This window comes from Lodderomyces beijingensis (assembly GCF_963989305.1).
Source record: "Lodderomyces beijingensis strain CBS 14171 genome assembly, chromosome: 2".
Taxonomy (NCBI): Eukaryota; Fungi; Ascomycota; class Pichiomycetes; order Serinales; family Debaryomycetaceae; genus Lodderomyces; species Lodderomyces beijingensis.
In genome coordinates this window covers 1897227-1924656 of record NC_089971.1, presented here as the reverse complement: position 1 = coordinate 1924656, position 27430 = coordinate 1897227, and the positions used below count along the sequence as shown (strand labels likewise).

Genomic DNA, 27430 nt, shown 5'->3' with positions numbered 1-27430 from the left:
TTATATCAAGCCGAGATACTTGGCATGGTGGATAGCGTGCTCTTCAACAAAGGAACTGATGAAGAAATAAGAGTGATCGTATTTTTCAACCAACTTCAACTCAATGCCACCTTTGTAGTTCTTCCCAGCCTCAACGAGATTCTGTGGCTTCAACTCTTTTTCGTAAAAGGGGTCATCCAAGCCCTGGTGGATCAAAATGGTGGCGCTATCGTCGCCCTTGTAGTTCTTGATCAATTCAGTAGGGTCATACTCAGCCCACAAACTCTTATCTGCGCCCAAGTATCCCCCAAAGTTCTTTTCACCCCATGGAACAACACTCGGGTTGGCAATAGGAGCAAAAGCACTCACGGCCTTGTAAGCTCTAGGTTGTTTAAAGTACCCGACAAGCGCGCCCATTCCACCCATCGAGTGGCCAGTGATGCTGATGTTTTTGAAATCCAACTCCGTATAAGCCTCAGTCAATGCGTCAATCAATTCGCCGTGGACATAGCTGTACATCTGATAGTTGTTCTTCCATGGCTCCTGTGTCGCGTCAACGTAGAACCCGGCACCAGTGCCAAAGTCCCAGCTCTCGTTCTCGCCTGCAATGTCGGCGCCACGGGGCGAAGTGTCGGGGAAGACAACGGCAAAGCCGTACTTCGCTGCAAAATAGGCCAAGAACGACTTTTCAGTGGCGTTGTTTGGCGTGCATGTCAACCCGGAAAGATAGAGTAGAACGGGGATGTTTTTGGTTGAACTAGATGGGATAAACACATTGACGTCCATGGGCGTCTTGGTGACTTTGGAGTCGTGGCTCAATTTGAGCAATTTCCCACCAAACTGAGCTATAGTTGCATTCGTCTTGAACACCATTTTCCTGGTCTTTTGTTTGTTATAGCTTGAGTTGCCAGGGTTAGGAAAAGAGAAAGAAAGAAAGAATGTAATGGAATCGTTGTGGGTGTTGGGGAAATTGCAAAATTATCAAGAGTTGCGATTCTCCGCAGAAAAAGAGAGAGAGGAGGAGGGAGAGGGATCTGATATCCCGATTCGGAAAATCTTTCCGGACGAGGATAAACCCCGCGGAGAACGGCTGGGTGACTCTTGACTTGTAGACTTACATAGCTACTCCTAACTTATAGACTGCTCTTGCCTCGAGGCTCATAGGGAAAGAAAATCACCAACAACCCCGATAGAAGAAACAAGGCACCCGAGACAAAAATCGGCGCCGAGGTCGTCAAGTCGGCGTATATCGCAATGATGGGTGCAAAAACGCCCATGATGCGATTAAACGACGCAGCCAACCCCACCATGGTGCCTCTAAACTGCGCAAGACAGCACTCGGGCGTGTAAGCATACAAGACCCCATAAGCGATGTTTGAGAAGAACGAAAACATGCAGTTCCACGCCAAGTTGGCGTTGCTTGACTTTGCCGTGGTGGAAGCGAACAACATGATCCCCGTGAGCAATAACGAAGCAGACAAGGTCCCCTTCCTGCCCAAGCGAAGCTCAACCAACAACCCAGCAATAAGGGCCCCCGGTATACCGAGCACCGAGACTATGAGGGAGTTTTTGTACGTGTCGTGAACACTGAGCGGCTTGTTTGCGTCGCCCCTAGTCTCCAAGTAGTAGGGTAAAAACGCATTATAGAGCGGGAAGGCGAGTCCAATCAACCCCCAGGTGAAGATGATGAGGCAGTTGGACACGGCGAGCTTCTTAGAGGCAAAGCACTGTCGGATATGAGACATTTTATACTTCTGCAATTTCTCCTCAATCAATCTGTTTTTGTTGCCATGGACATCGTCCCTCTCGTATCGGTCATCAATCTGCTTAAAGTCCTGCAAAGTAACGGGGCACGGCTTGCCGTTGACTCTAGCGATTTTCTGTAATGTTTCCACTGCCCGGGCATCATCACCCATGCCCAAGTAGAAACGGGGCGACTCAAACACTCGAAATGCAAACCGACCACCAAACATAAGCAAGGTCGCGCCACCCAACGTGAATAAGAAATACCGCCACCCCCAATTATCCTTCTTTTGGCAATTCTGCAAATCGGCGCAAGAATAATTGCCAATCAACCCCCAGCTGATCAAATTGGCAATGATCTGACCGAGTGCCCACCAGCCGGACATAACAGTCAATAGCCACTGCTTCGAGCCTGGCAACGCCTCTAAAAAGATAGCTGAGTCCACGGGCAAATTCCCACCGACTCCAAACGACCACAACGCAGCAAAAGAGCCCACAGCGGCGAAATTGTTGGCTCCACCAGCCACAACGGCCCATATCCCCGTGACCAAAAATGTCAAGTTGAAAGCCCATTTCCTGCCAATGACATCGGAGCTCAACGACCAGAAGAGCGCCCCAGCAAGCAACCCCAAGTTCTGCGCGAGGGTCAAATAAGGTGCTTTTCCCAGGGGAGCATGCACGCCGTCGACTTCAACGAGCCGCGGCAACACGAGCGAGGTCGCGACGGGCCAGGCGTTATCGCTTAGCCAGCCGAAACCAGCGACGAAAAATAGCCCCGTTTGATACTTGCCGAAGCCGAGTTGGGCAATTGCGCGAGCTACGAGTTTCGATTTGGCGAGGTACGATTTGTCGGCGTCCTTTTCTGTGAAGAGCTCGAATTCCGACGATGAGCTTGTGGGTGGTTCTGATTCTTCGCCGGGCGCCGGTTCGGTTATGGTGAACCCGGAGCTGGTTTTAGATGGCGATGTCATCACGGGATTGAGGTGTAAAAGATGTTATTTGTTTTCTTAGCAAACTTTGAGTCCGATAAAGCAAGATCAGGGTCTTTGAAATATTGGTGAACGCGGCTGATGTGGGCTTGATGGGGGTGTTTCGGGGCAAAGTATTAACAAAGTGAGACCCAGGGGGTTAGGAGAACTGCCAAATTACAAATATTTACGATTTCGCTTTCACGACCTTGCTGGATCTCGCAGGCAAAACTCAGTAATGAACCCCACCTGGGTGAACAATAGAGATGGAGATAGAGAAAGAGAAAGAGAGAGGCGGGTTCTAGCCGTAGCAACCCAGTTGTTGTATTCTGTGCGGAGATAGCGCTGAGCCGCAGCGGATTTTTTTCTCTTTCCGTTTTTGAAAAGATGCGCTTTTTGCAGCCTGCGACCGTTTTTGTCGCCAAGAGGTGAACGCAAACTGCAAACTGCAAATTGCAACCTGTAGCAAAGTCTTAACACTTGTATCTAAATTACAAAATTCTATATTCAGCGGGCAAACACAATCTAGCAGTATTTTCAGCTGTAAATCTATTTCTTTTCTATATTTTCTTTTTTTTTTACTTAAAGATGACCATGCTGACCACGGCCAAGGCAGCAAACCAGACACTCCAGCTGATTGCAATAACGTTACCAGCATTCTGTTTCTTCAAACCCTCACTTTGAGTAGTAAGACCGCTGTCGGTGAAATTGACCTTGTCAGGCTCGCTCGTGCTATCGAGGCTTCCATCCCAGCAGTATCTCTGGAAACAACGCTTGCATTGCTCGCTTTGTTCTTGTCCGCTGCGCTCTTGAGTTCTTCTAATGATGGCGCACCCAACACACGCAGGCCACTCTTCATCCAAGGTCAAGTTGTACCTCGATGCAACTTCAAACCCGTTCTGGATAATGGAGTTACGCTCTTTGTTATCGTACTTCATTTTGAAAGTGGACGTGTTTCCATAGTAGGAAAACGGACGGTTGGCAATGTACACCAAGAGCGGCACGTCGTAGACGTTGCTGTCGTTTCGGCCCAACGAGGTCAAGTTTTTGGCGTCGCAGCCAAAGAAAGTAGGCTTAGCCGTCAAGTTGAGATTGAGAAACGATTGCTCGTCTGGAACATAGGGGAAAATGGTGCCATTTCCTGAAGGTGCAAATTGTCGTTTGTAGGATTGGACAAGCGAGGCACCGTTGGGCCACGACAAGTTTGTATCTGCCGAGTTATCGAACGCGAACACGACATCGACATCACGAGCCGGTTGGAACAAGGGGTAGAGTGGGATGTTTTGTCCATCTTCACCACCGTCGACCAAGGTGTATGTCTCGTTCATGGCAATGTGCTCGGAAAGACCCACGTCTGTTTCGTAGAACGGGTTTGGTTCGTAAACGGCAACGTCATCGCCATCTTCCGATACATCTTGCAAAATCGAGGTGATAATATCCTTGACAGCGTTTGAAAGCGACGTGGTGTTGATTTGCAAGATAAACTGGTTGAACAACGTCGACGAAGTTCCCAAGATGAAGCCGGCATTGTCGTAGCCACCAACACAAGTACCGTTATTCTTCCCGTCGGACATCTTGGTTCCCAAGTACTTCAATTTGGTGAATTGGTAAATACTAGCGTCCCAAGAACCCATTTCAAACGCGTTAAACTCATTCAAACTCGAGTTCAAGGAGATGATGGTGGTGTTTGGCGCTCTGGTGTCGCTCAACACGATGGGGAACGGCATATTATGCTGGGTAAAAACATCCCAATCCTGTAACGAGCTGAATGTCATGGATGCACCAGTATCATTCAACCCAGTGAAAAACTGGTGCGACAAGGCTCTTCCCCAGGTATCAGTCAAGGACAACTCGTACCCGGCATGTTTCTTATCGTCGAGATCGTCACTGATTCCCTTGTAGTAGTTATAAGTCTTGAAAACATTGATACCGCCATAGTTCATAATCGAGTGTTCCAAATCCCAAATCTCATTCTTGTCGACAATGTCCTGCACGGAGGTAAAGTTGTTCAAAGCGATACTCCCCACGAGCCACGAGCCACCGGATAATCCGGCTAGGTAAGTGCTAGCTTGCAACAATCCGCCCAAGCCCTGGGCTTTATTCGACGAGGAGTTGCCCCTAGTTCTGTTGTCCAAGGCGCTCAATTGGCCCGCGCCATTCAACATGGCACGATAGCCACCTCCAGAAAAGGCCAACCCAATATGGATGCTTCTGTTCAAGTGGGCATAGTCGTCGGGGTTGATATCCGTCATGTTGGCATTTCTCAAAAAGTCAACAACAAGGCTCTGAGTCACCGCGTCTCTGCCTTGAAGCCACGATTTTTCCTCGTCGGAGATCCTGTCGGCAACACGAACAATGTTTCCACTGGGACAGTCCACTTCTCCTGGGGCATAGGAGTCCGTGGGCGACCATGCCTGCGCTATGGTTGCAAAGGCTGCAACGGCTAATAGCGTCCAAATGTACAACTCATGGAAGCCATGCATTTTTTTTTTTCGTTGTATCTATAGATATATAATCTGTCAGACCCTGTCAGACCCTATTAGACCCTGTCCTGTTCTTCCTTCTCCTGTGCCTCTTGTTGGCAAACTGGAAAAGAAAAGAAAATAATTATATTGAGGGGTTTTCGGTCCCGGATAGAGCGTAGAAGATTTTTCGGGGTTGTTGTCTCGTTGACCGGGGTTGAAAGTTGACTCTTCAACAAAGGAATGTGGCAGCAGGTCTCTTTGGAACAAGGTTGGCTGAAGAAAAAGAGAGCCGATAGGGTGAAAAAGCTGACGGGGTTACTCTTGATATATATAAAGATCGATACGCTTACTAACACGAAGGGAGAGGGGAGGAGGCTTGGGTTGAGTGTGTTGTTTTTTATCCCGCTGCATCCTTGGGCTGCAGTTGTTGTGACTGAAAAATCTCGGACTAAGCTACATCCGAACTATCCAGCACCAGAACCAAAACCTCCCTCGGTGGCTCGCGGGTGGGGTCACGGAGCCTCGAGCGGATGTCTCTTGATCTCCCGTGCCGCTTCTTCGTCTTCAACATGTCCTTTGCAGCAATCCAACAGGGCCATCTTAAGGCCGAAGCTTGCAAAAAAAAAAAAACCCAGAATGAAACCCTCAACCACAATGCCCGTGCTAGAAACTTGGATGTTTGAACAATGTCAAAGAATCAAATATTCGGCCGTTCTCTGCCGGCTCTGTACCTGGTTAGGCGCATTTGTGTGACGGACGCTTTACCACCACCAGCAGCAGCTCATCATGAAACTCACGGCCCGTAAAAAATTTGACGCAGCGCATGCTTGTTGTTTGGATCAGCAAAGGATATAACCAATGCAGAGCCTCGAAAACACTGCGAAGAGTTGGTCAGCTAAAGTCTTCTATTTTTAAAACTGTTCATCTTCATCGTGCTCAGAGTTCAAGTATACCCTGGCTAAGCCTTGCGAGCAGCAGCATCAGCAGCAGTTTCTTCATCCTCGAGTGACTGCGTCTCTACGAAAAGCGCATTTTTTTGGAGTGTTTGAAATACATCCACCAATCAGACGCGTCACACTGGCGTAAAAGCCCCCTCTCCCTCTTCCCCATCTAGCTCAACCACCAGCGGAGTCATATAACTACAAGTGCAAGCATCAACCGAGCTAATTCTAAAGGCAAGGAAAAAAAAATGTACACGGGGGCACGGTTGGGTTTCTAGGGTTTGTTTCATGTATCATGCGAGTCTCGAACCATGTGAGCTCCCAATTGAGGAAAGTCAATGCGGGTTCACATCAATCTCTCATCGCGAATCGACTTAATTTTAGAAACTGACCTCGTTTGACACCGACTGGTTTCCCCCGTTCAAACAACCGTCATCACTCACTTGAGATGGATTGGGCAACCACGAAGCGTGAATTTGGAGAGAAGCAGAGTAAGTTTTACAGGCCCAGGTTAATGTAGTAAGCGACGACAAATGAACGGATCAGTCTCACTCGTAACCTCCTTCCCCCACACACACTATAGTTATTTCTTCCCAGAAACTTGGCCTTGATGGGCATGCTCTTTGGTCCCAGCATCCAGAGTCAAGTCACGTGCAATTTAGAAAGCCAAGTCACGTGCACCACATCATAAAACCAATCGAATTTCTTGGTTCCTTCCAGCTCTGACTCTTGCTGGAACTTGAATTCAAAATTTTTCCCAAAAGACTGCCAAAGTGACAGTTGCATTCTATCACCACCTCTAGTTGAGGCTGAACATTGTCCAGTCTGCTGGTGATGGCCACTGAGAACTCCGTTTGTAGAGAGAGGTGCGGCTCTGGTTCCCCATATGTGTATCCGCTGCCTTTTCGTCCACCAAGAAATGGCTCGGGCGCATACGAGTTGCAATCATGGGATAGACAAACCACACTTTCCATATGCCTGGGATTGAACTCGAACTCAACCTAGCACCATCATACTTCTAATAGTGTCTCTTTTCGCCACACCCCCAACTCAACTTGACCCCACGTAGTCTCTCCTCAAAAGCTCCCCAATCTCGATCCGACAGCGGCGGAAACTAAAGCAGCAAAAAAGGAACGAGCCCTTGCCGCGGTTGAGATTCAGAAAATCACTCCACGACAAATACCAAAGCGCAAGACCATAAAGAGCGTAAGAAACCCCAGATCAACATCTGTCCATATCCTTATACATAACTCCTTACACCATATTAAACGCTGCTGTTCATAGACCATGACGAAACCGAAACCAGAGCTGCAGTTGATTGAACACTTGTGCCATTACGTAGCACCAACATATACAAAAGGCCTGACCTCGGTATGGCACCGTGTCCCCATTTCACGTCGATCAGCAGTATTCATCTTGCTATTCTTGGGCACCATGGGTGAACTACGCGTTTTGCTCACGAAAAGATCTTCCAAATTGCGCAATTTCCCCGGCCATGTAGCGTTGCCCGGTGGCAAAGCAGATAATGGCCTCGAGTCGGAATGGCAAGTTAGTCGCAGGGAAATGCACGAAGAAATCGGATTGAGCTCAAACGATGCCGACTTGAAAAAATTGGGCGTCTCTATCGAACATATCGCGTTGATGCCTAGCTATTTATCGCGCACTTTTTCCTGCGTGAGACCCTGCGTTGGATTCATGCGGTTTACCAACGGCGGAGGCAACAATGGCGAACTCGAGGCGTTGAAATTGAGTCTTGCCCTTAATCCAGGAGAAAGCTCGTCGATGTTTTCTTGCCCGCTTCGCGATTTCTTGTACCCGACACTGGAGGAACCACCGAGGGAAGCCTTGGAGCGGATGTCGTATAAGATTAAATGGGGCGGTATACCTTGGAATTTGCGGTCGTATACTTTTTTGCAAATCAACGACAACGAGGTCGATTGGCTCAAGCACATTAAGGACTTGTCGGCGCTGGAGGATGAAGAATTGGGCGACGAGTTGGATTCCGAGGATAAGGAGAGCATCACTCCGCCCGGCATCAAAACCAGATCAACTTCACCAGCACCGGCACATGCACCGGTAGGAGAACCAAAATCACCAAAACAGAATGCCAAGCGCCGTCGTAACCTTTCGTCGTGGGGCCGATTAGGCTCGCGAAGACACGAGGATTCAAATGAGAAAATTTACGATGTCTGGGGGCTCACCGCGAACATCTTGCACGATTTGAGCCAGTTGGTCTATTTACATGACCAGCCGTTGAAGTCAGAGATTGGAGAAGAAGAATTGATCTACGCCATACACGACTTTGGCCATTTGATGAGGCAGAAGGAGCGAAGCGACATTGAGAAGAAGTTGATACATCTGACAAGTATGGATGACGCCGAGGCCGGGTTCAAGAATCTCTTGCCCAAAGAGGAATTCGAGCGGCTACATCTGATTTATAAACTATAACAGCTGGCTGCTATAACAGTTGGCTAGAACAGAAATATAGAAGTTGTTGTTGTAACTAAAATGGACGTCGAGTCCAAACCGTGTAGAGTTGTACTCTTGATCAAGACAGAGAGAAGCGCAGAGAAACATTTGAGGAATTGAAAAATTGACTGCGAAAAAGGGCAACCACGACTCGCTAGACCTACACGCCAGCCGTTCCATTCTTTTACAAAAGCATGTCTACCCACGATGACAAAACCATAGCACTTTTGCACCTCCTAGACGAGTATGAGCAACTATCCAATCGATACCGAGCAAACTTTATCCAAGGACACCAGAACTTGAGTCGCGCTAGTTTCCAAAATATCAGTGTCAGTAAAAGTCGCTTTGGCTTGGACATGTTTGACTTGCGACCTTACCCAGCTTGTAAAACCATTGAGTCTGGTGACGAAGCAAGCTCTTGTTTTGTTGTTGTTGACCGATTGAAGACTCAGAAAGAACGAGAAGAGCAAGAAGAGCTAGAAGAAGAAACGAGCAGCGAAAAGGCGGAGCAGGCGACGCCGATGGAGATCAGTAATAGGAAAACGAAGCTGCTGAAAGCAAAGTTGGAGAAAGACACACTGGTGGTGACAATTGACGAAAATGACGAAAAAGAACCCCAATTTAAAGACCCGATTGTCCAATTTGGCGCATTCGCCCCAAAAGAATTGAAAACCAGCCAAGCAAACTTTAGCGCGGCGTTGCTCGATTCAATCAGTTTAATCAACTTGCGGCACAAGATATCCAACTTGGTGACCGAATTAGAGACGAACCAATGAAAAGAAAAAAGAAAGACTCGCGAAAATAGTTGTTTCTATAGCTTGCAACTCTAGACTTCCACATCACTATACAAATCACTGTCATTTTCGTAATCCTCAGCGTTGATTTCCGGCATATCTTCGTTTTCATCTTCGCCTCCATCACCTTCTCCATCTTTGTCGTCCTCTCCCTCATCAGCAAACCTGGCCTTCTTGCGATCCTTCTTTGCCTTCTTTTGATCCAACTTGGCCTGCACAGCAGCTTGTTGTTTTGCTCTTCTCTCCAGCTTCAATTTCTCCTTCAACCGGTGCTTTGCGTCCATCTCGCTCACATCGGCTTCCGTCTTTGTCACGGCCGAGTGGTAAAGTGTCTTTGAGCTCCCGACTAGACCCTCTTCGATCTTCATGAGCGTCATGTTGATCCGCGGTCCAAGCTCAATTAGCTTAATAGCTCTCTTTTTCGCCGTGGTGATTGTTTCTTGAGCTTGCGGTTGGCTTTGAGTTGGCGTCGCTTCATCAGATTGAGCAGCGGGAGCGCTCGCCGGTTGCTTCTTGACCAATTCCTGATGCTGGACCTCAACAACGGCATCCTCTTCAACCTCGCTATCGGAAGTCATCCCGCCAACGGTATATGGATCCAACACAAGATCCGAAACGTCCTGAGAGTTGGTCATCTTGGGCAAGCGTTTCTTGAGATTATGATGCGACTGGATCAATTTCTTGATATTCTTGCTTTCCTCAACTAACTTGGTGTTGATTGCATAATGTCGAATTTCGATATTGCCCGTGGTCTTGTCCTTGGTGATGAGCAAGACACGCTTGATGGTGTTGACTTTGGTTATCTGAGGCTGGATTGGCGGGAACATGTTCTGAAACATGGTAATCAACAATTTCTCATGCATGCTCGCGTCGTTGACATTGGTGAACCCATGAAGCACAAGTAAAGGTGGCTGGTGGAACTCCAAGCTGTCCTTGCTGACACTCTTGGGGTGCTTCAAGATTCGCCGAACGTCTCTACATAACGAATATGTGTTGATGTTGAACTGCAAAGTGGGTCCACGCGGCAACTTGCCCATCCGCAAGGTGATATTGCCCGCTGTGGACTGGTTGAAAATGAAGGTATCCGACACGCCAAGTGGACCACACATGACTATAAAGTCCTTGAGCTTATTCGATTTCCTCTCGCGCAAATTGATGGCGGTGTACGGCTGCATGATGTTTCTAAAGTCTCCCACGAGCTGTGAAAGGGAGTGGTTCTTGAGCGAGGCTCCGAGATGGAGAACCATCGATTTCGGTATTTTGGAGCTCTCTTCCTCACTGAGCTTCTTGTGAGTTCTTCTCTTGGTTCTTCTCTTTGCCATGGCGGGTGTATCCTATCTGGTGGTTACGTTGATGGGTGTTATGGGTGGTAAAAGAAATTCGATGTGGTAAGGGGAGGGAAGGGGGGGGAAATTTTCCAGAATGGAGGAGGGCATCTCATGAGCTCATCACAAAACATCGCCAAAATTTTGAAAATCTCCACCACCTCCAGCACCACCTCACATCACATCCTTGTCCAACCTAAAACGAAAAAAAAAACTACCAACGCAATTACCATCTGAGTCTCGATATGTCGTCAAAGGGGGTACACAAGAAGACAAAAGCAGTAGATGCAACCAAGAAACTAGCAGAGAAGATCAAGAAGCAGGCCCTTGCAAAACAAGCAGCGCTACAGAAAACCCCATCCTCTCAACCAGAACCCGTTTCTTCTGCTTCTGCTTCTTCTTCGGCTTCTTCGTCATCCACATCTGCAACAACAGCAGTTGATCCAGATGCAGAGCTCAAATTTGAAACTTTCGCAGAGCTAAATCTCGTTCCAGACTTGCTCGAGTCGATCCAAAACATGAAATTCACCAAACCAACACCAATCCAATCCGAGGCCATCCCCCACGCACTAGAAGGCAAGGACATAATCGGCCTTGCCGTCACTGGGTCAGGTAAAACCGCTGCCTTTGCAATCCCCATACTACAATCACTCTGGCATGCACAGACTCCATACTTTGCCCTCGTGCTTGCCCCTACTCGAGAACTCGCGTTCCAAATCAAAGACACATTCGACGCCTTGGGCTCAACCATGGGGTTGAGATCGGTGTGCATCGTGGGCGGAATGGACATGATGGACCAAGCACGAGACCTCATGAGGAAACCGCACGTTGTCGTAGCAACACCGGGCCGTATCATGGACCATTTGGAACATACCAAGGGGTTCAGTTTGAAAAACTTGAAATATTTAGTTATGGACGAAGCTGATCGGTTATTGGATATGGATTTCGGTCCCGCGCTAGATAAGATCCTCAAGGTGATTCCGTTGAAACGCACAACCTATTTATTTTCTGCTACAATGACAAACAAGATCGAGAAGCTTCAGCGGGCGTCGTTGCATAACCCCGTGCGAGTCGCGGTGTCTACGAAATACCAAACTGCCGATAACCTCATCCAATCGATGATGTTGGTAAATGACGGGTACAAGAACACCATCTTGATCCATTTGCTCAATGAGTTCATGGGCAAGTCGATCATTGTGTTTACGAGAACAGTGGCCCACGCGCAACGGACTGCTCTTCTTGCGCGGATATTGGGGTTCGACGCCGTGCCGCTCCATGGCCAACTCTCGCAGGCCCAGCGGTTGGGATCGCTCAACAAGTTCAAATCCGGCAAGTCAAACATTCTCGTGGCGACCGATGTTGCTGCGAGAGGATTGGATATCCCCTCGGTGGATGTGGTCATCAACTACGATATACCGACGGACTCCAAGGCCTACATCCACAGGGTGGGCCGTACTGCTCGTGCTGGTCGATCGGGCAAGTCCATCTCGCTAATCACGCAGTATGACTTGGAGATGTATTTGAGGATCGAGAATGCATTGGGCAAGAAGCTCCCAAAGGAGGATAAACCGGCCAAGGAGGTGTTGGATGCGTTGCATATACACGTGGACAAGGCCACTGCTGAAGCCATTAGGCAAACGAAGGAATTGCATGACAAGAGAGGTCCTCATGGTAAGAGACGCAAGAACGATGATCGTGAGGAAAAGTAGAGCAAAATTGGTGTAGCTACGGATTATACAAAATTTCCATTATTAAACCTAAACACATTCTCTTGAAATAACCAAACCACCCCCTTTCTAATACCCTTCCCGCCCAGGTTTATGAATACAGCCGGCGGAATTATGCAAAATAATAATAAAAAAAAGGCTATGTACACGGCAAATCACCTTTGATGAATCTAAACCAAACAAACTAAAACAAATTAAGCCAAAACGAACGGAAAAAAATTCCAACGCTACTTGTGCAAGAAATGCACAGGACACTCTCCATAACCTTTCTTGTTGAACCAATCCTTGATGCACTTGTAGTGGAAAACGCAAAGACACTCCAATCTACCCACTTTATCACCAGGTTTAAACTCTTCCAAACATACAACGCATTCATCTCCCTCTTCCTTTTCCGGCGGTGTCTGCCGTCCTCCAGCTTCCTCTTGCTCGTGCGCTTCTCCTATGCGATCGATGTTTTCATACTGCGGTTCAGGAATCGGGGGGATGTTATAAACGAGCATTTTATTTCTCGGATTCAGATCCGGGGAAAAACGAGTCAGTTTATTCGTATTAAAGTCAAACTTCGTCAAACATTCACTAATGTGTTCCTCTTTGAAATTCTCAAAGTCGTGATTTGATATAGCCTCGATATTGTTGCGTTGAGCAATGTACTCCTTGAGCAAATCACTCGCGCACACGGGACACAAGTTGCCATCGCTGGCGTTATCCCGCAAGGTATTTGGATTGGCTCGAACGTCCAACGACGGAGTCGACGGAGTCGACGGGGTCGACGACGTCGAACGCAACTGTCTCGTGCGCTCCCGCGTCGAGCTGTGTTTGATGTTACCGCGGTTCTCTTCTTCGAATTGCGAATCGGGCAGGTTGAAAAGGACCCTGCGGATCATCAAGATTTCGCGGGCGCACTCGTCGCATGTGCGGTACACTTCGTTCGGTTTCAGCAACTCGCACAGGACTCCCGCGCGGCGTCTCACACTTGAATTCAAAGTTGAACCTGAGGAAAAATCAGATGTGCTTCCCGGCTGCGTTGAAATGGGGGTATTGTCGAAGTAATGCAACGTTTGAGCCGAGCAGTCGCCACAGACTACCCGGCCGCATTTCCTGCAATGGTGCCGTCGGTAGAATAAGTTGAATGCCGAGTCGCAGATGAAGCAGTTGGACGCATCGCTGTCTTTTTGCCATACGGGTGCTGTAGCTGCTACACGATGAGACATCTTGGTTGGTTTCGAGTGGCAATCACGGGATCAGGGAAAAATGTGGGGAGGGGGTTTTTTCGAAAAAAAAAAAAAAGTGGTTGCTTAAAATCAAACAACTTGGAATGAATGATCAAAATGGACAAAGTGAGGCACTAGATCGGAAACGTCGAGGTGTCAACTCGGGGCTGGTACATGTGGATATTTACATGTACAGATTCAGCTGTGGCTGTTAGAGCAGAAAAAGGCCGTATCTCCCCGTATAACAATGTCACAAATCGCCCTCTTGGCTCCTTTTTCTTATCAGGGGCTTTTTTTCTTTTGGAGTTGGGCGGGACACGACTGTCGCAGGGTGGCAAGCAATGTCACAAGACAAAAGACAAAAGAAAAAACGACACATTGCGTGACGCGGGGAGAGTGTCGTTGAATCGGGTTTCACGACATTGCACGTGCCAATGTCGCAGAAGTTTTGCAACACGACAGTGTCACCACCAACGAGGAGTTGGGTTAGGATTCCATGTATATTCAATTGACCAACAGGGCAACCGTTACTGGAGGCAACAAGAAGCAAGAAGCAAACGATGTCAGATAGGTTAACCCAGCTTCAAATATGTCTAGACCAATTAATAGATCAGTTCAAAGCCACGGTAAACTACGTCAACGTGCACTCTCAACCAGCACTACTAGATGAAGATCCAACTTCAGTATCAAACTTGGCCGCAAAAGCACCACTTCCACAACAACAACAGCAACAGCAGCAGTCCCCGCAGGCGACACAGCAACAGCTGCCGGAAGAAGCAGCACCGCCACCACAAGAAACGCCGGAAGTAGACCCCGAGATTGAATTCTCCAATACAATAGAAGAACTATCAACTGATATCGTGTTGAAAAGCAGGCAAATCAATATGTTGATCGACTCCCTTCCCGGGATCGGAGTGACTCCCGAGGAACAGCTTCGACAGATTGACGAGTTGAGCTGGGAATTGAAAGCGGTTGAAGAGAAGCGGAAAAACAAGATTCACGAAAAGGATCAGTTGTTGAAAGTTGTCGATGAGTTGATTGAGGATTTGGTTACTGGGATATCTAGGACTAGAATGCAGTGAGAAAAGAAATGAAGTCAAAAAAAAAACTGTCTATAGTAGTCTATCTTTCTATTCTAGAAGGGTGTGCCTCCATGTATTGTTGTTTTTCATTGTCCAGTGTAGATTTCACAGTTAAAGTTCCAGCCAGGAAACCACCTGTGCGCCTCACATTCAGACACGGTCCAGCCTGATCCGTAAACCAACGGAATAAACAGCATAAAACAGTATGCCACGGCACCAGTAATTGCACACACCAATCCTGCTCTGATGTATTTATTGTTCTGGTACTGGACATACTCTCCCAAATTCAAAATTGCAAAGACCAAAGCCGGTAAATAATGATGCAAGTAGAGATTGCGCTCCATGTAGACATAGGGGATGAAGTGCAAAAGCCAGCCAAGCAAGTAAACGCTCGAGTTGTCGTAAAACTGCAGCTTGGCCAACGTGTCAACGTACAACACAAGCGGATTCATATTCCTGATTAAATGCAAAAACAACTTAACCATGGAAATGAGCAACGCGGCAAAAGTGGTCCAGTAGACAGCCACATTGCCCAAGTAATAAATCTGAGCCGCGTCGTTCTCCAACGTCGCTTCACTTTCAAAATAGGGGGTCCCCGAGAGCAGAAGCGGCCACGATAAAGCCAGCGAACTAGCTTCGTTTATGGTGGTGAACCCCGCGTTCAACCGGATCATGGCCTGGTGGATCTCCCACATCTTGTGCCAGAATCTGAATGGGGCGGCATCAAACTTGACCTTGGGGATCGCGTCGCCCATCTGCTCCAATATCGGATGCAGGTTAGCTTCCACATACCACAACGAGTTGGGAATCGTGGGCTCTTCAACGCACAAGACTTCGTTTTGCTCGTTCCCCCAAAGGGGCAATCTTGCTTCATGGCCAACCAAGATGCATTTCTGGTTCCTGTGCACCAATTGCATCACCGTTTCCGTCGCGCGCAATTTGATCAAGGGCAAATCGTTCACGGCGTGTTTCTTTTTGCCCACGATGCGGACTTTGAATTCGTACTCGGTGTTACCCAACAACCCGCGCGTCTCATTACAGTTGACCTCGTTGGCATAGTCGTATCTGTCACTCACGGGTGGTCGTATATCGTTGACGTGTAAGTAATGGCCGGTGCGCTTATGGTATAGCCGGATCGTGTCTCCGTCTTTAACCGGCTTGACCTTGTGCATAATATTTTGCTCGTAGTATTTGTGGGGTGTCTCAACTACCCATTCGTTGTTTACATCATTGGCGAAATCATAGAGTGTCACCTGCTGCAAATTTGAGCCTTCCGGGTAATGTGCATTATGCGAGTGCAAGTATTTCTCCAAATTGTTGTGCTTGAGAGTAATGGTGCTGCCATATAAGACTTCCACGGGATCCGGCTCGTAATCGCGGAACGTCGATCTGAAATGGGGTGAGATGTACCCACTATGGCTGCTCTCGTAGGGAAGAAGCTCGAAATGGAGGTACCATACGCTGCAGTAGATTGTCAATGGAACAACCACCACGGCAGCAAATCTCCACAAGACGTGCTTTAGCCACTGCAAAATTGGAATCGTCAAGTCGCCAAGTATATCGTACAACTCCCAGCACGTGACCACCCCAACCCACACAAACGTAAACCAACCGTTCAATTTCAAGCTCATCGTGAACCCCAAGGACACCCCTGTAGCAAATAGACTCAACCACCAGGACTTGGTAAAAAATTCCCGCTTCATCGCCAGTTTCAAAAAATAAATAGCGGCAATTTGAGACACGAGCAACGGCGCATCAGCCAAGATCAACCGCGATTGAACAACGTGGGAATTGTCCAAGCACAAAAGCAACGACGTGAACACACTAGTCATGTACCCCGAGTCCAATCTCATGAGCAAGTAAACCAAGTCGACGCTCATCACCGCGCAAACCCCAGCAAATAGCCGCATGGCAACGTAGAGTTGCGCCACGTACGATTGGCCAATCCGTTGAAAAGTCGACAGCGAGGAACCCGCAAGATGGTCGAAAAAGTAGTAAATGAGCTTCGCCAACGGCGGATGCACGTCCAAAAAAAACTTGCCCTCGCGGTAATGCTGAATCTGTCTCCAAGTGTGCAATTCGTCAAAGATGACTTTATCTGGTTGGTATAGTTTGTATATGCGGAGCAAGGAACATGATGTGAGAAAGAGGAGAATGGCCCAGTCGGTTCTGGTTAGTGGGGCACAAAAGCGTCTTTTGATTAGCTTGTAGGGTCGATAGGGACCATCTCTGTACTCCACTTTTTCCAACGTCATGACTCTGGTGGTGTCGACAACTTGAAATTTTTTTGGAAGCGAAGGTGATTGTTTTGACGGGCTCAGGAATTTTTCACACACAGGTTTTTTTTTTTGCGCTTATCACACTATGCGATTGAAAAACACCTCCATCCAGAGGTTGCAAAAGATAATTACAATACAACAATACACTAGAGGGATTTGAACGAGAAGTTATCATCAAATTCATAATCTATTCATAATCTATTTTCGTTTGTCTATGCTAGTTCCGCTTTATTTGCAACACTTCCTCTTTTACCACGATTGCCCCAGTAGAATCGCACTTCCTGGTGGATTTTGCCGACAGCATAAATCACACACCCAACGAGACATGCCGTGGTAACTAATATACAAGCCACGGCAAAGATGGCACTCATCCATTTGAAAGCGAGCAAAGGGTGGTTTCCCACCCCGCCAAGTCCAACTTCGCTATTGCCCAAACTCATTGTTCCGAGAGGGAACGTCATTGCCCAAAAACCCTTATTGTGCTTCAATAATCCCAACTTGTTGGTGTGGTTTGCATTGGGGGTCTTGGCAAACGGTTTGATCTTGCTAAAGATCGAAGCCACGGCGATAAACGTCATAAAGTAGCCCAATGCAAGCAAAAACACTCCGAAAAAGCCGCCAATGCAAAGAAGAATCTTGCCGTAAAGCAATTCTTCAGGTACATACTTGTTTAAATTATTGCCAAATAGGTAGATTGAGTACGAGGACTGGCCCAAGAACCCCACGGGGAGGAAGCTGGTAAAGATCAAGTTTGTGGGCGGGATCTTGTGCATAATGAGTCTTCCAACGTAAAGGGTCATAATCATAAACGCCAAGGATATGGAAAGACACCAGAGCATAAAGCTGACAACCATGGTGACGATGACTTCATTCTGGTGGTACAAGTCCAACTCCAACATGTGCCCCGAAGAGCTCACCACAGTGATACTGACAATGGGCAACAACAACGTGGCGTTGAGCTTGGCGTCGAATTCCATCTTGTTCAATTTGGAAAAGAAGGCCAAGTAAACGATAAGAAAACTGGTGTAAACCGCCAGAAAGACGGCGATCCACCAAAGCGTCCACACGAGATACATGTGGTGGCCCTTGACTAGGATCGTGATATAGTTGACAATTGTAATGTAGCCCATACTGAAACATCCCATGTAGGAAGCCTGCAACGGATCCACGTGATAGCTTCTCCATCTACCTGGGAAATACCAGCAAGAGGCAACAAATAAAACAACATTGAATAAAAATAAAAGGCAGCAAACGGCAAACATAATGTATGAAACATAGGTCAACCACCTAGCGGGGAAGGGGAAATGGTGCAACAACGAAGACGATATGCCTGTGCCCATAACCGAGACGAAATAAGCGGGTGCAAAGTTCTTGACAAGGTCGCCAACGAAAAATCTCTCGTAGAATGAAACCGTCGTCGCCTTGGTTTTGGCAAAGGTGTCGCCCGAGCCGTCATCTGAATCCGAGATGCCCTTGATTGGCGCTGAAACGACAGAGTTTAGCGCTGAGTCATAGTCCATTCCCTCTTGGGCTTCTCCTTCTTCTGCCTCTTCTTCTTCTTCTTGGTGGTGCGCTTGGCTGAAAGTAGCGGAGAAAGGGGTTGAAGCTGGATCCAAGTCTTGATAAGTGGCCGCTACAGCAGGATGTGCGTCATGTGCTTGAGGGCCAACGTGCTTTGCAAATGGCGATGCTCCGGGTGCAGTTCTTTGGTGGCTGTCGAGGTGGCTGTGGTTGTGGTTGTAGCTAATACTGGTACTTGATGGCGATGTTTGACCATTTATACCTTGTCGCAGCAGCAGCAGCAGCAGCACATCATTGGGCCTGAAATTAGCAGCACTAGCAGCAGCATCGCCAGCAGTAGGCATTTTTCACGGAGGTTGTTAGTGGTGAAGAAAACTGTGGTGTGTGTTTCTGTTTGCCCTGAAAGGTGTGGCTCCAAGTCACGAGGGATGTGGTGATTGTCAAAATAGGCAACACAACCAAAAAAAAAAAGAAGAGAGTTCACAGATTAGAGTGAAACCTCCTGGATCGATGTAGTTGTTGAGAGTAGAGTTCTTGATGTAGTATTGTTTAAAGAGCTGTTTCAACTGGAGAGGTTCCCATGGGGCCGCATCTTATACTCGAGTTTCGACAGAGGTTGACAGCAGAGGATTCCACCAATGTGCTCTAAGATAGGCTCGGCGTGGGTGGCAGACGTCGAGTTATATTTGCTGGGACATGGCTGCACGTTGTTGTTCCGAGCCGAGGCTCACGGCTTTGCCAGCCGAAAACGCAAGTGGCCAAAAAGAGAGAGATGGAGCGCTACTGCATTACTTCCCCTTCCTTGCGCCAGATTGAAAGGTGCTGTCAAAGATAAACAATGATGGGGGCCAGTCATGGAGGGCAAGGAGTCAAAAACGTTGAAGTTGAGCCGCTGGAAGATGGGCGTTTTTATTCACTCGGCGAACGAATAATAAGCGAACAACCGTGGTTCAACAAGTACATGCAAGTGTTCATGGGAAAACACATATATATATGTATATATCAGCTGCTGCGTCTTAAAGAACAAGAGTCACATATCGCATATTGACCTGATAGCAAGCATGTTTGCTTCGGCGTAGCCCGTTGGCTCCTTCTTCTTGTTCTTGTTGTTGTTATTCCCACAGCGGTCATTTTTTTTTTCCCAAAGCGTCGGGGGTAGCGGGCACAGCGGAGGCGGCGATGACCTTTAAGCCAATCATTTTCTGTCCTTTACACCTCGGTCTTTACGAAAGAGCCGCCCACCATCAAATCTCCCTTCGAACCTCCCCCACAGAAGTGCCTTTTGGACACACGAGCAGAGAAAGCAACTGCAGAGTATAAATTTAGAGGCCAAGAACCAGCTGAACATCTTTAAAATCCTTTCGTCTAGTCTCACCACCGACAAGGAGTCTCGAGAAGAATCTATTGGCCATTGCACTAGACCGAGCCAGACCCCCCCCTTCTTCTTCCCCCCGCCCCCTGCTCTCTTCAAACTTCCTCAGTTGGTATAGTCTACCTGTAAATGGGCCTAAAACACCCACCCGCTGCCCTCCTGTACTTCAATTCCACTGCAAGTTCTGCCAAGATACCTCCCTAAAAATGCCGTAAAATAAAACAATTAAAACAATTAACAAAAAAGAAAACCTTGTTCAAAACGACTAGCGTGATTCTAGAGTAGAAAAGAAACCTCGTCCCCTCTTGAAATTAGATGGCTAAAGCCACCAAAACAAGTCACCAGTTTCAAGATTACAAGGTATATTTATTCATTTCTCTTGTCTCTCGGGTTTTTCGAGTCGAGCCAGCTTGTCCAAAGTACCCTTATCTTTGTTCGCAAGTAACAACAGCAGCCCCCTTTCCCAGGGATAACCAGAAGATGACACGATTCAGATTGAGACTTGTAGACTCAAACAAAGAACCGCTGCTGCGTGCCTCTCATCACGTCACTATAGTTGCTTATATTTTTACTTAATCGGGAAAGTGCCGCCGCGGCGGCCCCACCTCTTATGCCCGTGGATTGCCCGACAGAAAAAAAAACACAGCACTATTCTCGTGAGATGGGAGATTGCATCGGCAGTTTGAGATTCTCATAACCAAATAAGTTTTAAAGGAACTATTACCTACTAGAACTGAACAACTATAACTCCCAGATATTTGTATCTATATATATATATATAAATAGGTGGTCAGAGTTTCCCTTTAAATGCTTCTACGATTTTTCGCCCATTCTCACCACCACAGTATCCACCGCACATCCAAGGGTAGAGTATATAATTTTTGCTATTTATATCAAATCAAACCAAATCAACTAAAGAAAATAAAAGAAAAAGGCATTCCCCAGAGACCATGCTTGTAAATCAGACCCGTTTCGCAGAATCGTTGACTCCATCGCTTCCATCAACACCAGTGTCGCAGCATCTGCAACCACCATTATTCAACCAGAAATTTTCTCAGCTCATCGACTCCTTGCGCGATGAACTCAAGGGACACGGCCTCACATCAGCCGATATAGACATCAAGAAAATCAAGCAGATCATGGAGCTGTACCACTCGGATCCCGCGGACTGGGCCCACTTGGCACTCCACGACCCTTCGAGAAACTATTCGAGAAACGGAATCGTCAACATCAACGGCAATGCCAACCTCTTGATTCTCGTGTGGTCGCCTCGTCGCTCGAGCGCCATCCACGACCACGCCAACGCCCACTGCTGCATGAAGATCCTACAGGGTGAGCTCACCGAGTCCCTCTACAGATTGGACTCCGAGTCCAAGCCCCAGTTGTTCCAAGAGACTACATTGAACAAGCAGGACGTGGGCTACATTGCCGATGATATCGGGTTGCACAAGATCACCAATACCCTGAATGAAGCTAGTGTCAGTTTGCACTTGTATACCCCGCCTTATGCCTCGATGTACGGCTGTTCCATGTATGAGTTAAACGGCACCAAGCACCATGTGGATATGAGCAAGTATTACAGCTGGCAAGGAAAATTAATCGATGCTGATGGCTTGCATTCACTGAGCTGCTAGTTGGAAGTCAAAAAAAAAAAACAAAACCCAATGTGGATTTTTGTTTCGGACGGAAGTTTAGTTGAGCTAGGCTTTTTGTTGGTTTTTTAAAAGCGGAGGAGGGAAAAGAAAGGAAAAGAGGCAGTCTTTTTATGTTTGTTTTTGAAAAGAAATGGATATGGGGTTGTTTGAGACAACTTTGTTTTTGCTATTTAGATATAGACTTGTATCAAGTACTTTGGGACTTGAATAGATACTTTGAAGAAAACTTTGCTTAGTTTGGTTTTTAGTGAATTTTTGAGGGAGAGGGCGGGGGATCTCTTGTGGCATCCATCCTGAGACATCTAGATCAAGGTTTAAAGACCAGGATCCATCGCTTTCAAAAACAAGTCAATGGGATCACTTAGACACCAAAATGAAGTTCATCTCCTCTTCTTCCTCAGCGTAACTTCAGCTCAACTTCAGCTCGTGCATGCTTCTTGAAGCAACCGCGAACTAGTGGGACAGGCGATTATGTCCCACGTCCTCTCGTAAACTTCAAAACGACAGTATCACGAGTCAGAACAAAGACAAATATCCAATTGGACGTATCATTATATCTCCCAATGCAGTTTTTGCTTCAAGCTAATTGGACTGCTACTTTCCCATAGCCTGGCTCCTTGAACAATGCAGCTTGATTCCACCACCCTGGGGGCCGATCTGAGAATGTCGTGTTTGTCGCGATTGTCGCGGTTGTCGCGACACACGGTAGGTTTCTCCCCGCCTTAACCCCGTACACGCTCGGGCCCGCGTCCGGCATTAAGTCACGTGCATGCACCGGGCAAAATCAGCCGATGTGCAAACTGCGCAGATGCCAAAGTCATAGTCAGTAACACATCCATGGGTTTTCCCACCTACGAATTTGAACGGATGAAACTTATTTGAAATCCACGAGAAGAAAAAGAAAAAACTTTCAAGAGAAGGGGTTCCCAAGAATAGAGATATGGTAGACTCATCGATTCCCGAGTCGTTGAGACCATTTGCAACTACAAAATTCTTCCACAGGACATGGGCAGGCACGTTTTATTGTAAGCCCCAGGCGATATTCCAGCCACGCAATGTCGCGGAGATACAAGAGCTCATCAAACAGGCAAACTTGCACCATAAGACGATCATGACTGTGGGATCGGGCCACTCGCCCAGCGATTTGACCATGACGAAGGATTGGCTTTGTAATTTGGACAAGTTCAATCACGTTTTGAAACAAGAGGAATTCTTTGGTCCCGTTGCCCCGGGTACCAACAAAGTAGACGGAGGAGAAAAAGAAATCAAGTTTGTTGACCTCACCGTTGAAGCTGGCTGCAGAGTCTACCAATTGAATGAATATTTGAAGAAACACGACTTGGCTATACAAAATCTCGGCTCCATCAGCGAGCAATCTATCGCGGGATTGATCTCGACGGGAACCCACGGATCTACCCAATATCACGGTTTAGTGTCGCAGCAAGTTGTCTCGATTACATTTTTGAACAGTGCCGGCGAGTCCATCACGTGTTCCTCGATTGAAAAACCCAACTACTTCAGAGCCATCATGTTGTCATTGGGTAAAATCGGTATCATTACTCACGTGACCTTGAGAACGTGTCCGAAATACACCATTAAATCGAGACAAGAAATCATCAACTTTGACACCTTGTTAGAGAACTGGGACAGTATCTGGTTGGATTCGGAATTCATCAGGATCTGGTGGTTCCCCTATACACAAAAATGTGTGCTTTGGAGAGCAAACAAGTCCAACGACCCGATCTCGAACCCGAGACCCTCGTGGTATGGAACTTGGTTCGGCCGCTTGTTTTACGAGTCCTTGTTATGGGTCTCAGTCCACGTGTTGCCTTCATTGACCCCCTACATTGAACGATTCGTGTTTGAACAACAGTACGGCAAAGTTGAAACTCTTGGAGCAGGAGACATTGCTGTACAAAACTCGGTCGAAGGGTTAAACATGGACTGCTTATTTTCGCAATTTGTCAATGAATGGTCTGCGCCACTTTGCGGCGGTATAGATATCTTGACCCAATTGCAGAAAATCATCAACGAAGCCGCTGAAAAAAAGCAATTTTACGTGCATGCACCGATCGAAGTGCGTTGTTCAAACGTGACCCAATCAGGCACTCCCTTCACCGACGACAACGGCAAGGAGTCACTCTACCCTTCTCAATCATGGTTGTCGCATAGATCTAGAACCAGCGCGGGCCCCATCCCGGGCAACAACTTGCGCCCATACATGGACAACTCGCCCAGATTGAAATATCAAGGAGACAAGCCGCCCACGAACCAGGACTTGACCTTGTTCATCAATGCCACCATGTACAGACCGTTCGGCACCAACGTCGAGACCTACAAATGGTACCACAAGTTTGAGCACGTGATGAAGCTAGGAGGCGGCAAGCCGCACTGGGCCAAAAATTTCATTGGCCATACAGGCGACAAGGTGGATGAAGACGCCAATGCGCGCGATTTGAAATTGCAGTTGGAGTACGGCGGCAAGAATTTCTACACCATGATTGGATTCAAGAGCGATATGCGCGACTGGTTCGGGGCTGACCTAGTCGATTTCAATAAAGTTAGAAACGAAACAGACCCCAGTGGAGTTTTCCTCTCGGGGAAAAACTGGGCTGATAGAAACGGTATATTGTTAGATTAGTTAGATTAGAAAACCTTTACATAGAGAGACACAAGTCTAGATGAAAGTGGCGGTGAAAAGAATGCAACGTTTATTTATTGAACTTGGTTAAAATTTTTCTCCATTTCTTTATTTGAATGGTGCTTTAAGCGGGTCTATCACCATGCCTTGTTTCGTGATGACTCTAGGCATGGTCAACCGTTGGTGCGTTTCTCTGCTGGTCCATTCTTGGCCCACCGGCATACGAAGCGACCTCTCGTACTGCTCGCGAGTCTCGAACGGGTAAGGCACGTCGCTCGACTGGTACTTCAAGTTCTTCTTGTTCAACTTCTCATTAATAATGACATTTTGCAAATTTTTGTCCTTGCGCTTATCCTTCTGCACCACGCCATCGATCTTGCGTACAAACTTCTGCTTCTTGCGGTTGGGTTTCGAGTTGGCGCCGCCGCCTACCCAATCGCCCCACCCAGGTAGAGTCAAATCCTCCTCCTTGTCATCTTCGTCCTCAATCATTCTCTTTTTTTCGTTTTCAAACTCGGCAACGACATCGTCACCGACAAACGCCTCTTTTATTAGCTCCTTTTGTTTAAACATTTGAGGAACGGCACTAGTCTCAATGTCGGAGTTGTCGCCTGCGTCGTCGTGGATGCCATTCACGGCCAATGTGTCGTTTGTGTCTATAAGTGTCTCGTTTTCTTTGTCTTTTCTTTGCTTTTGCTTCTGTTTGGCAATCTTGGCTGCAGCTTTGGCAAATTTGGATGACCCTTCATCAACAACGGATACCTTGCTCGATTTCTGTTTGGACTGGGAAGTTTCAGGATCAGCAGCAAGCCAAGGGTTGGACTCGTCAGTGTCGACCACCGCTGCCTTTGCCTTGTTGGTGGCGGTGTTGGAAGTTTCACCAGCTGGTTCGTCACCTTGCTTACGTTTTTTTTCAACCACGTTCACCTTGTCAATTTTCTTTTCCAATCCGCCTGCATGATCCTCTTCAACCTCCTTCAACACTTGCTCATTTATACCACTATTGTCCACAGCTGAAGGATTGTAAACCCGCCTGCCTTGATTCTTCACCACATTCACAGCCCCAGAATCATTCTGAAACAAATCAAGCCCGTCATCTTCTCCATTTTCTAGCTTTCGTAATTGCTCAAGTGTTTTCATATTCTCTTCTCTTTTCTTGCGCTCGGCATTTTTCATAAAGTCCATCGCCATTACTCCCTTGCCCATCTTGGTCCTGACTTCATCACCTAAATCGTCATCATTTTCATACTCTCTTTCAATAACATCCACGTTTTCATCATCACCATCTTCGTCTCCATTGCTAGTCCTCAACTGTTTTTCTCTCAATCTTTCACCCTGTCTCAACATCTCTTCCAACTCTTCACGATTTGATGCATCTTTGCTCAACCCGCTCTTGATCATGGACTGGGCCCATTTCAGCTGGGTCTTGTGTCTCAAGCTCATACGTTCTTCAGCTCTCCTAGCGTCATGGTCTTCGTCGTTGTCACTAACTTCTTCCGCCTCGTCCACGAGTTCCTGGTTTCTCATCCTCTCTCTCTTTTTGATCTTGTGGTATTGTTTCGATTTGATCTTCTTCAACCGCTTGGCTCTTCTCTCGTCTCTAAACATCAATTCTCTCATGAGCCTCAACTCGTTTGTACGTTTCAACATTTCCTCAGGCGAAAGCTTGGCCACGGCAATCTCTTCAAAAGTGGCTTCTTTCTTGTCATCCACCAAAGACGATTTCAAAAGAACGTCATTAACGCGTTTCTCCAATTCCAGGGACAGTTTGTCGTTTGCGTTTGCGTTTGAGACGCTAGGACGAAATGCATTGGCGCTATCGTTAAAAGTATCGGGCTGTTGCATGGGGAATTTCAACACTTCAGCCTGTCTATTTTGTTGCACGGTGTCGCTCCATTTGCTGACTTCTTTGTTGGCCAAGTTGTAAGCAGCACTACGGTCGTTTCTTTGTTGGATTCTTTTCGGCAACGGCGTGGCTATGGCTTTTGCGCTGGAGTCGAGCAAGATGGCATCGTTGGAGTCATTCTTTACCCCTTTCATCATATCGGCAATCGACAAGGATTGGGCTCCACTAGGAACGCTGAATTCGTTTTCATCGCGCGTCTCAACCATAAACCTCTTGCGCTCTTTTGGTTTCAATGCATCGGCTTCATCTTTTAGATTGCGGGCCGTTTTAGCCAAGTCGATTTCCTCATCATCACCCGAGTCATGGGCAAACACATCTTCTTCGTCAGACTCCTGTTCCTCACTTTCGTCTTCACTTTCGTCGTCACCTTCACTGTCGTCATCGTCATCTTCACTGCCTTGTGAAAGTTTGCTACTTTCACCCCAGTCTTCCTCGACCGCGTCATCTTCGTCCTCGTCCGAGCTTTCGCCATTGGATGAACTTTCAGAGACCCAGTCATCATTCAACACAACTTCTTTGTTGTCCTTGCCTTGAAACAGCGCAAGGTCACGGTCATCCATATCCCAAGCTTCAGACAAAGTGACTAGCTGACTCTCATCAATACTAGCGTACCCATCATCATCGTCATCATCGCTATCGCTTTCGCTTTCCTGACCGAGCTTCCTTCTCTTGGCTTTATCTCGTATACTTTGCGACATGTGGCTGTCCAAGACATCGTAATCGTCATCGCTACCCAACGCCTCATCCGAGTCTATCTCCTCATTTAACAAATCCTGGTCTTCCTGTCCGTCCTTGAGAAACTTACGGGCATCTAATATTCCTTCTTCAAACGCCAAATCGGTTTTGTAGTTTCCTTCATCTTCGTCATCGGATTCTGCTCCCCCACGGTTGTTTCTTCGTTCTTGTCGTTCTGCAATCTGGTACGCATCTATGAGCTTCTGCGAGCTTCTGTTTTTGGTGCTCTTGCCACTCTTGGACTTGTTCTTACGTGCCATCTTCTCGCTTGGTGCTGGCGTCGGAACTGGTGTGTGAACTAGGGGGGGGGGGTTGGAGTTTTGCGATGAGCTGCTGGTGGTGGTGCTGCTCTATTTCTGTTGCAAAATCGTGATGGGTTTTGAAGACTGGGAATTTTTTTTTTGGTGCTACGAAATTGCGATGTGATTCTAGTGGGGGGAGAACAGAAACCCACCAGCACCAACACCAACACCAACACTCCAGCACCAACGCCCCTGTGTCGTCAGAGTAAGTTACTCAACGGTCTACCCTCTGTCTTGTTCAAAAGAGAATGAAATTGCCATAGAGAAAACGCAGAATTCTTCACACTTACATCGAACTTTTCAACATTTCGTATC

The 27430-nt window shown here is 47.3% G+C and overlaps 14 protein-coding genes across 14 annotated transcripts; 6 read left to right on the top strand and 8 right to left on the bottom strand. All coding sequences in view use genetic code 12, as the record gives it.

The window, feature by feature from the left end:
- Positions 1–852, bottom strand: LODBEIA_P19230 (uncharacterized protein; the record flags this gene model as incomplete). The annotated part of the gene is made up of 1 exon (XM_066971865.1): positions 1–852. One exon carries the CDS (start codon positions 850–852, stop codon positions 1–3), a length of 852 nt encoding a protein of 283 aa, XP_066828861.1.
- A 260-nt stretch (positions 853–1112) lies between these two features.
- Positions 1113–2693, bottom strand: LODBEIA_P19220 (uncharacterized protein; the record flags this gene model as incomplete). Its single annotated transcript, XM_066971864.1, has 1 exon — positions 1113–2693. One exon carries the CDS (start codon positions 2691–2693, stop codon positions 1113–1115), a length of 1581 nt encoding a protein of 526 aa, XP_066828860.1.
- A 575-nt stretch (positions 2694–3268) lies between these two features.
- LODBEIA_P19210 (uncharacterized protein) lies at positions 3269–5173 on the bottom strand (the record flags this gene model as incomplete). Its single annotated transcript, XM_066971863.1, has 1 exon — positions 3269–5173. The coding sequence occupies one exon, from the start codon at positions 5171–5173 to the stop codon at positions 3269–3271; it is 1905 nt and encodes a 634-aa protein (XP_066828859.1).
- Positions 5174–7383: 2210 nt separating this feature from the next.
- Positions 7384–8544, top strand: LODBEIA_P19200 (uncharacterized protein; the record flags this gene model as incomplete). The annotated part of the gene is made up of 1 exon (XM_066971862.1): positions 7384–8544. The coding sequence occupies one exon, from the start codon at positions 7384–7386 to the stop codon at positions 8542–8544; it is 1161 nt and encodes a 386-aa protein (XP_066828858.1).
- Positions 8545–8759: 215 nt separating this feature from the next.
- Positions 8760–9341, top strand: LODBEIA_P19190 (uncharacterized protein; the record flags this gene model as incomplete). Its single annotated transcript, XM_066971860.1, has 1 exon — positions 8760–9341. One exon carries the CDS (start codon positions 8760–8762, stop codon positions 9339–9341), a length of 582 nt encoding a protein of 193 aa, XP_066828857.1.
- Positions 9342–9391: 50 nt separating this feature from the next.
- Positions 9392–10681, bottom strand: LODBEIA_P19180 (uncharacterized protein; the record flags this gene model as incomplete). The annotated part of the gene is made up of 1 exon (XM_066971859.1): positions 9392–10681. The coding sequence occupies one exon, from the start codon at positions 10679–10681 to the stop codon at positions 9392–9394; it is 1290 nt and encodes a 429-aa protein (XP_066828856.1).
- Positions 10682–10929: 248 nt separating this feature from the next.
- Positions 10930–12393, top strand: LODBEIA_P19170 (uncharacterized protein; the record flags this gene model as incomplete). Its single annotated transcript, XM_066971858.1, has 1 exon — positions 10930–12393. One exon carries the CDS (start codon positions 10930–10932, stop codon positions 12391–12393), a length of 1464 nt encoding a protein of 487 aa, XP_066828855.1.
- A 245-nt stretch (positions 12394–12638) lies between these two features.
- LODBEIA_P19160 (uncharacterized protein) lies at positions 12639–13622 on the bottom strand (the record flags this gene model as incomplete). Its single annotated transcript, XM_066971857.1, has 1 exon — positions 12639–13622. The coding sequence occupies one exon, from the start codon at positions 13620–13622 to the stop codon at positions 12639–12641; it is 984 nt and encodes a 327-aa protein (XP_066828854.1).
- Positions 13623–14182: 560 nt separating this feature from the next.
- LODBEIA_P19150 (uncharacterized protein) lies at positions 14183–14704 on the top strand (the record flags this gene model as incomplete). The annotated part of the gene is made up of 1 exon (XM_066971856.1): positions 14183–14704. One exon carries the CDS (start codon positions 14183–14185, stop codon positions 14702–14704), a length of 522 nt encoding a protein of 173 aa, XP_066828853.1.
- Positions 14705–14790: 86 nt separating this feature from the next.
- Positions 14791–16959, bottom strand: LODBEIA_P19140 (uncharacterized protein; the record flags this gene model as incomplete). The annotated part of the gene is made up of 1 exon (XM_066971855.1): positions 14791–16959. One exon carries the CDS (start codon positions 16957–16959, stop codon positions 14791–14793), a length of 2169 nt encoding a protein of 722 aa, XP_066828852.1.
- A 236-nt stretch (positions 16960–17195) lies between these two features.
- LODBEIA_P19130 (uncharacterized protein) lies at positions 17196–18848 on the bottom strand (the record flags this gene model as incomplete). The annotated part of the gene is made up of 1 exon (XM_066971854.1): positions 17196–18848. One exon carries the CDS (start codon positions 18846–18848, stop codon positions 17196–17198), a length of 1653 nt encoding a protein of 550 aa, XP_066828851.1.
- Positions 18849–20826: 1978 nt separating this feature from the next.
- LODBEIA_P19120 (uncharacterized protein) lies at positions 20827–21510 on the top strand (the record flags this gene model as incomplete). The annotated part of the gene is made up of 1 exon (XM_066971853.1): positions 20827–21510. One exon carries the CDS (start codon positions 20827–20829, stop codon positions 21508–21510), a length of 684 nt encoding a protein of 227 aa, XP_066828850.1.
- Positions 21511–22471: 961 nt separating this feature from the next.
- Positions 22472–24172, top strand: LODBEIA_P19110 (uncharacterized protein; the record flags this gene model as incomplete). Its single annotated transcript, XM_066971852.1, has 1 exon — positions 22472–24172. The coding sequence occupies one exon, from the start codon at positions 22472–22474 to the stop codon at positions 24170–24172; it is 1701 nt and encodes a 566-aa protein (XP_066828849.1).
- Positions 24173–24280: 108 nt separating this feature from the next.
- Positions 24281–27073, bottom strand: LODBEIA_P19100 (uncharacterized protein; the record flags this gene model as incomplete). Its single annotated transcript, XM_066971851.1, has 1 exon — positions 24281–27073. The coding sequence occupies one exon, from the start codon at positions 27071–27073 to the stop codon at positions 24281–24283; it is 2793 nt and encodes a 930-aa protein (XP_066828848.1).
- Between the last annotated feature and the right edge of the window lie 357 nt (positions 27074–27430).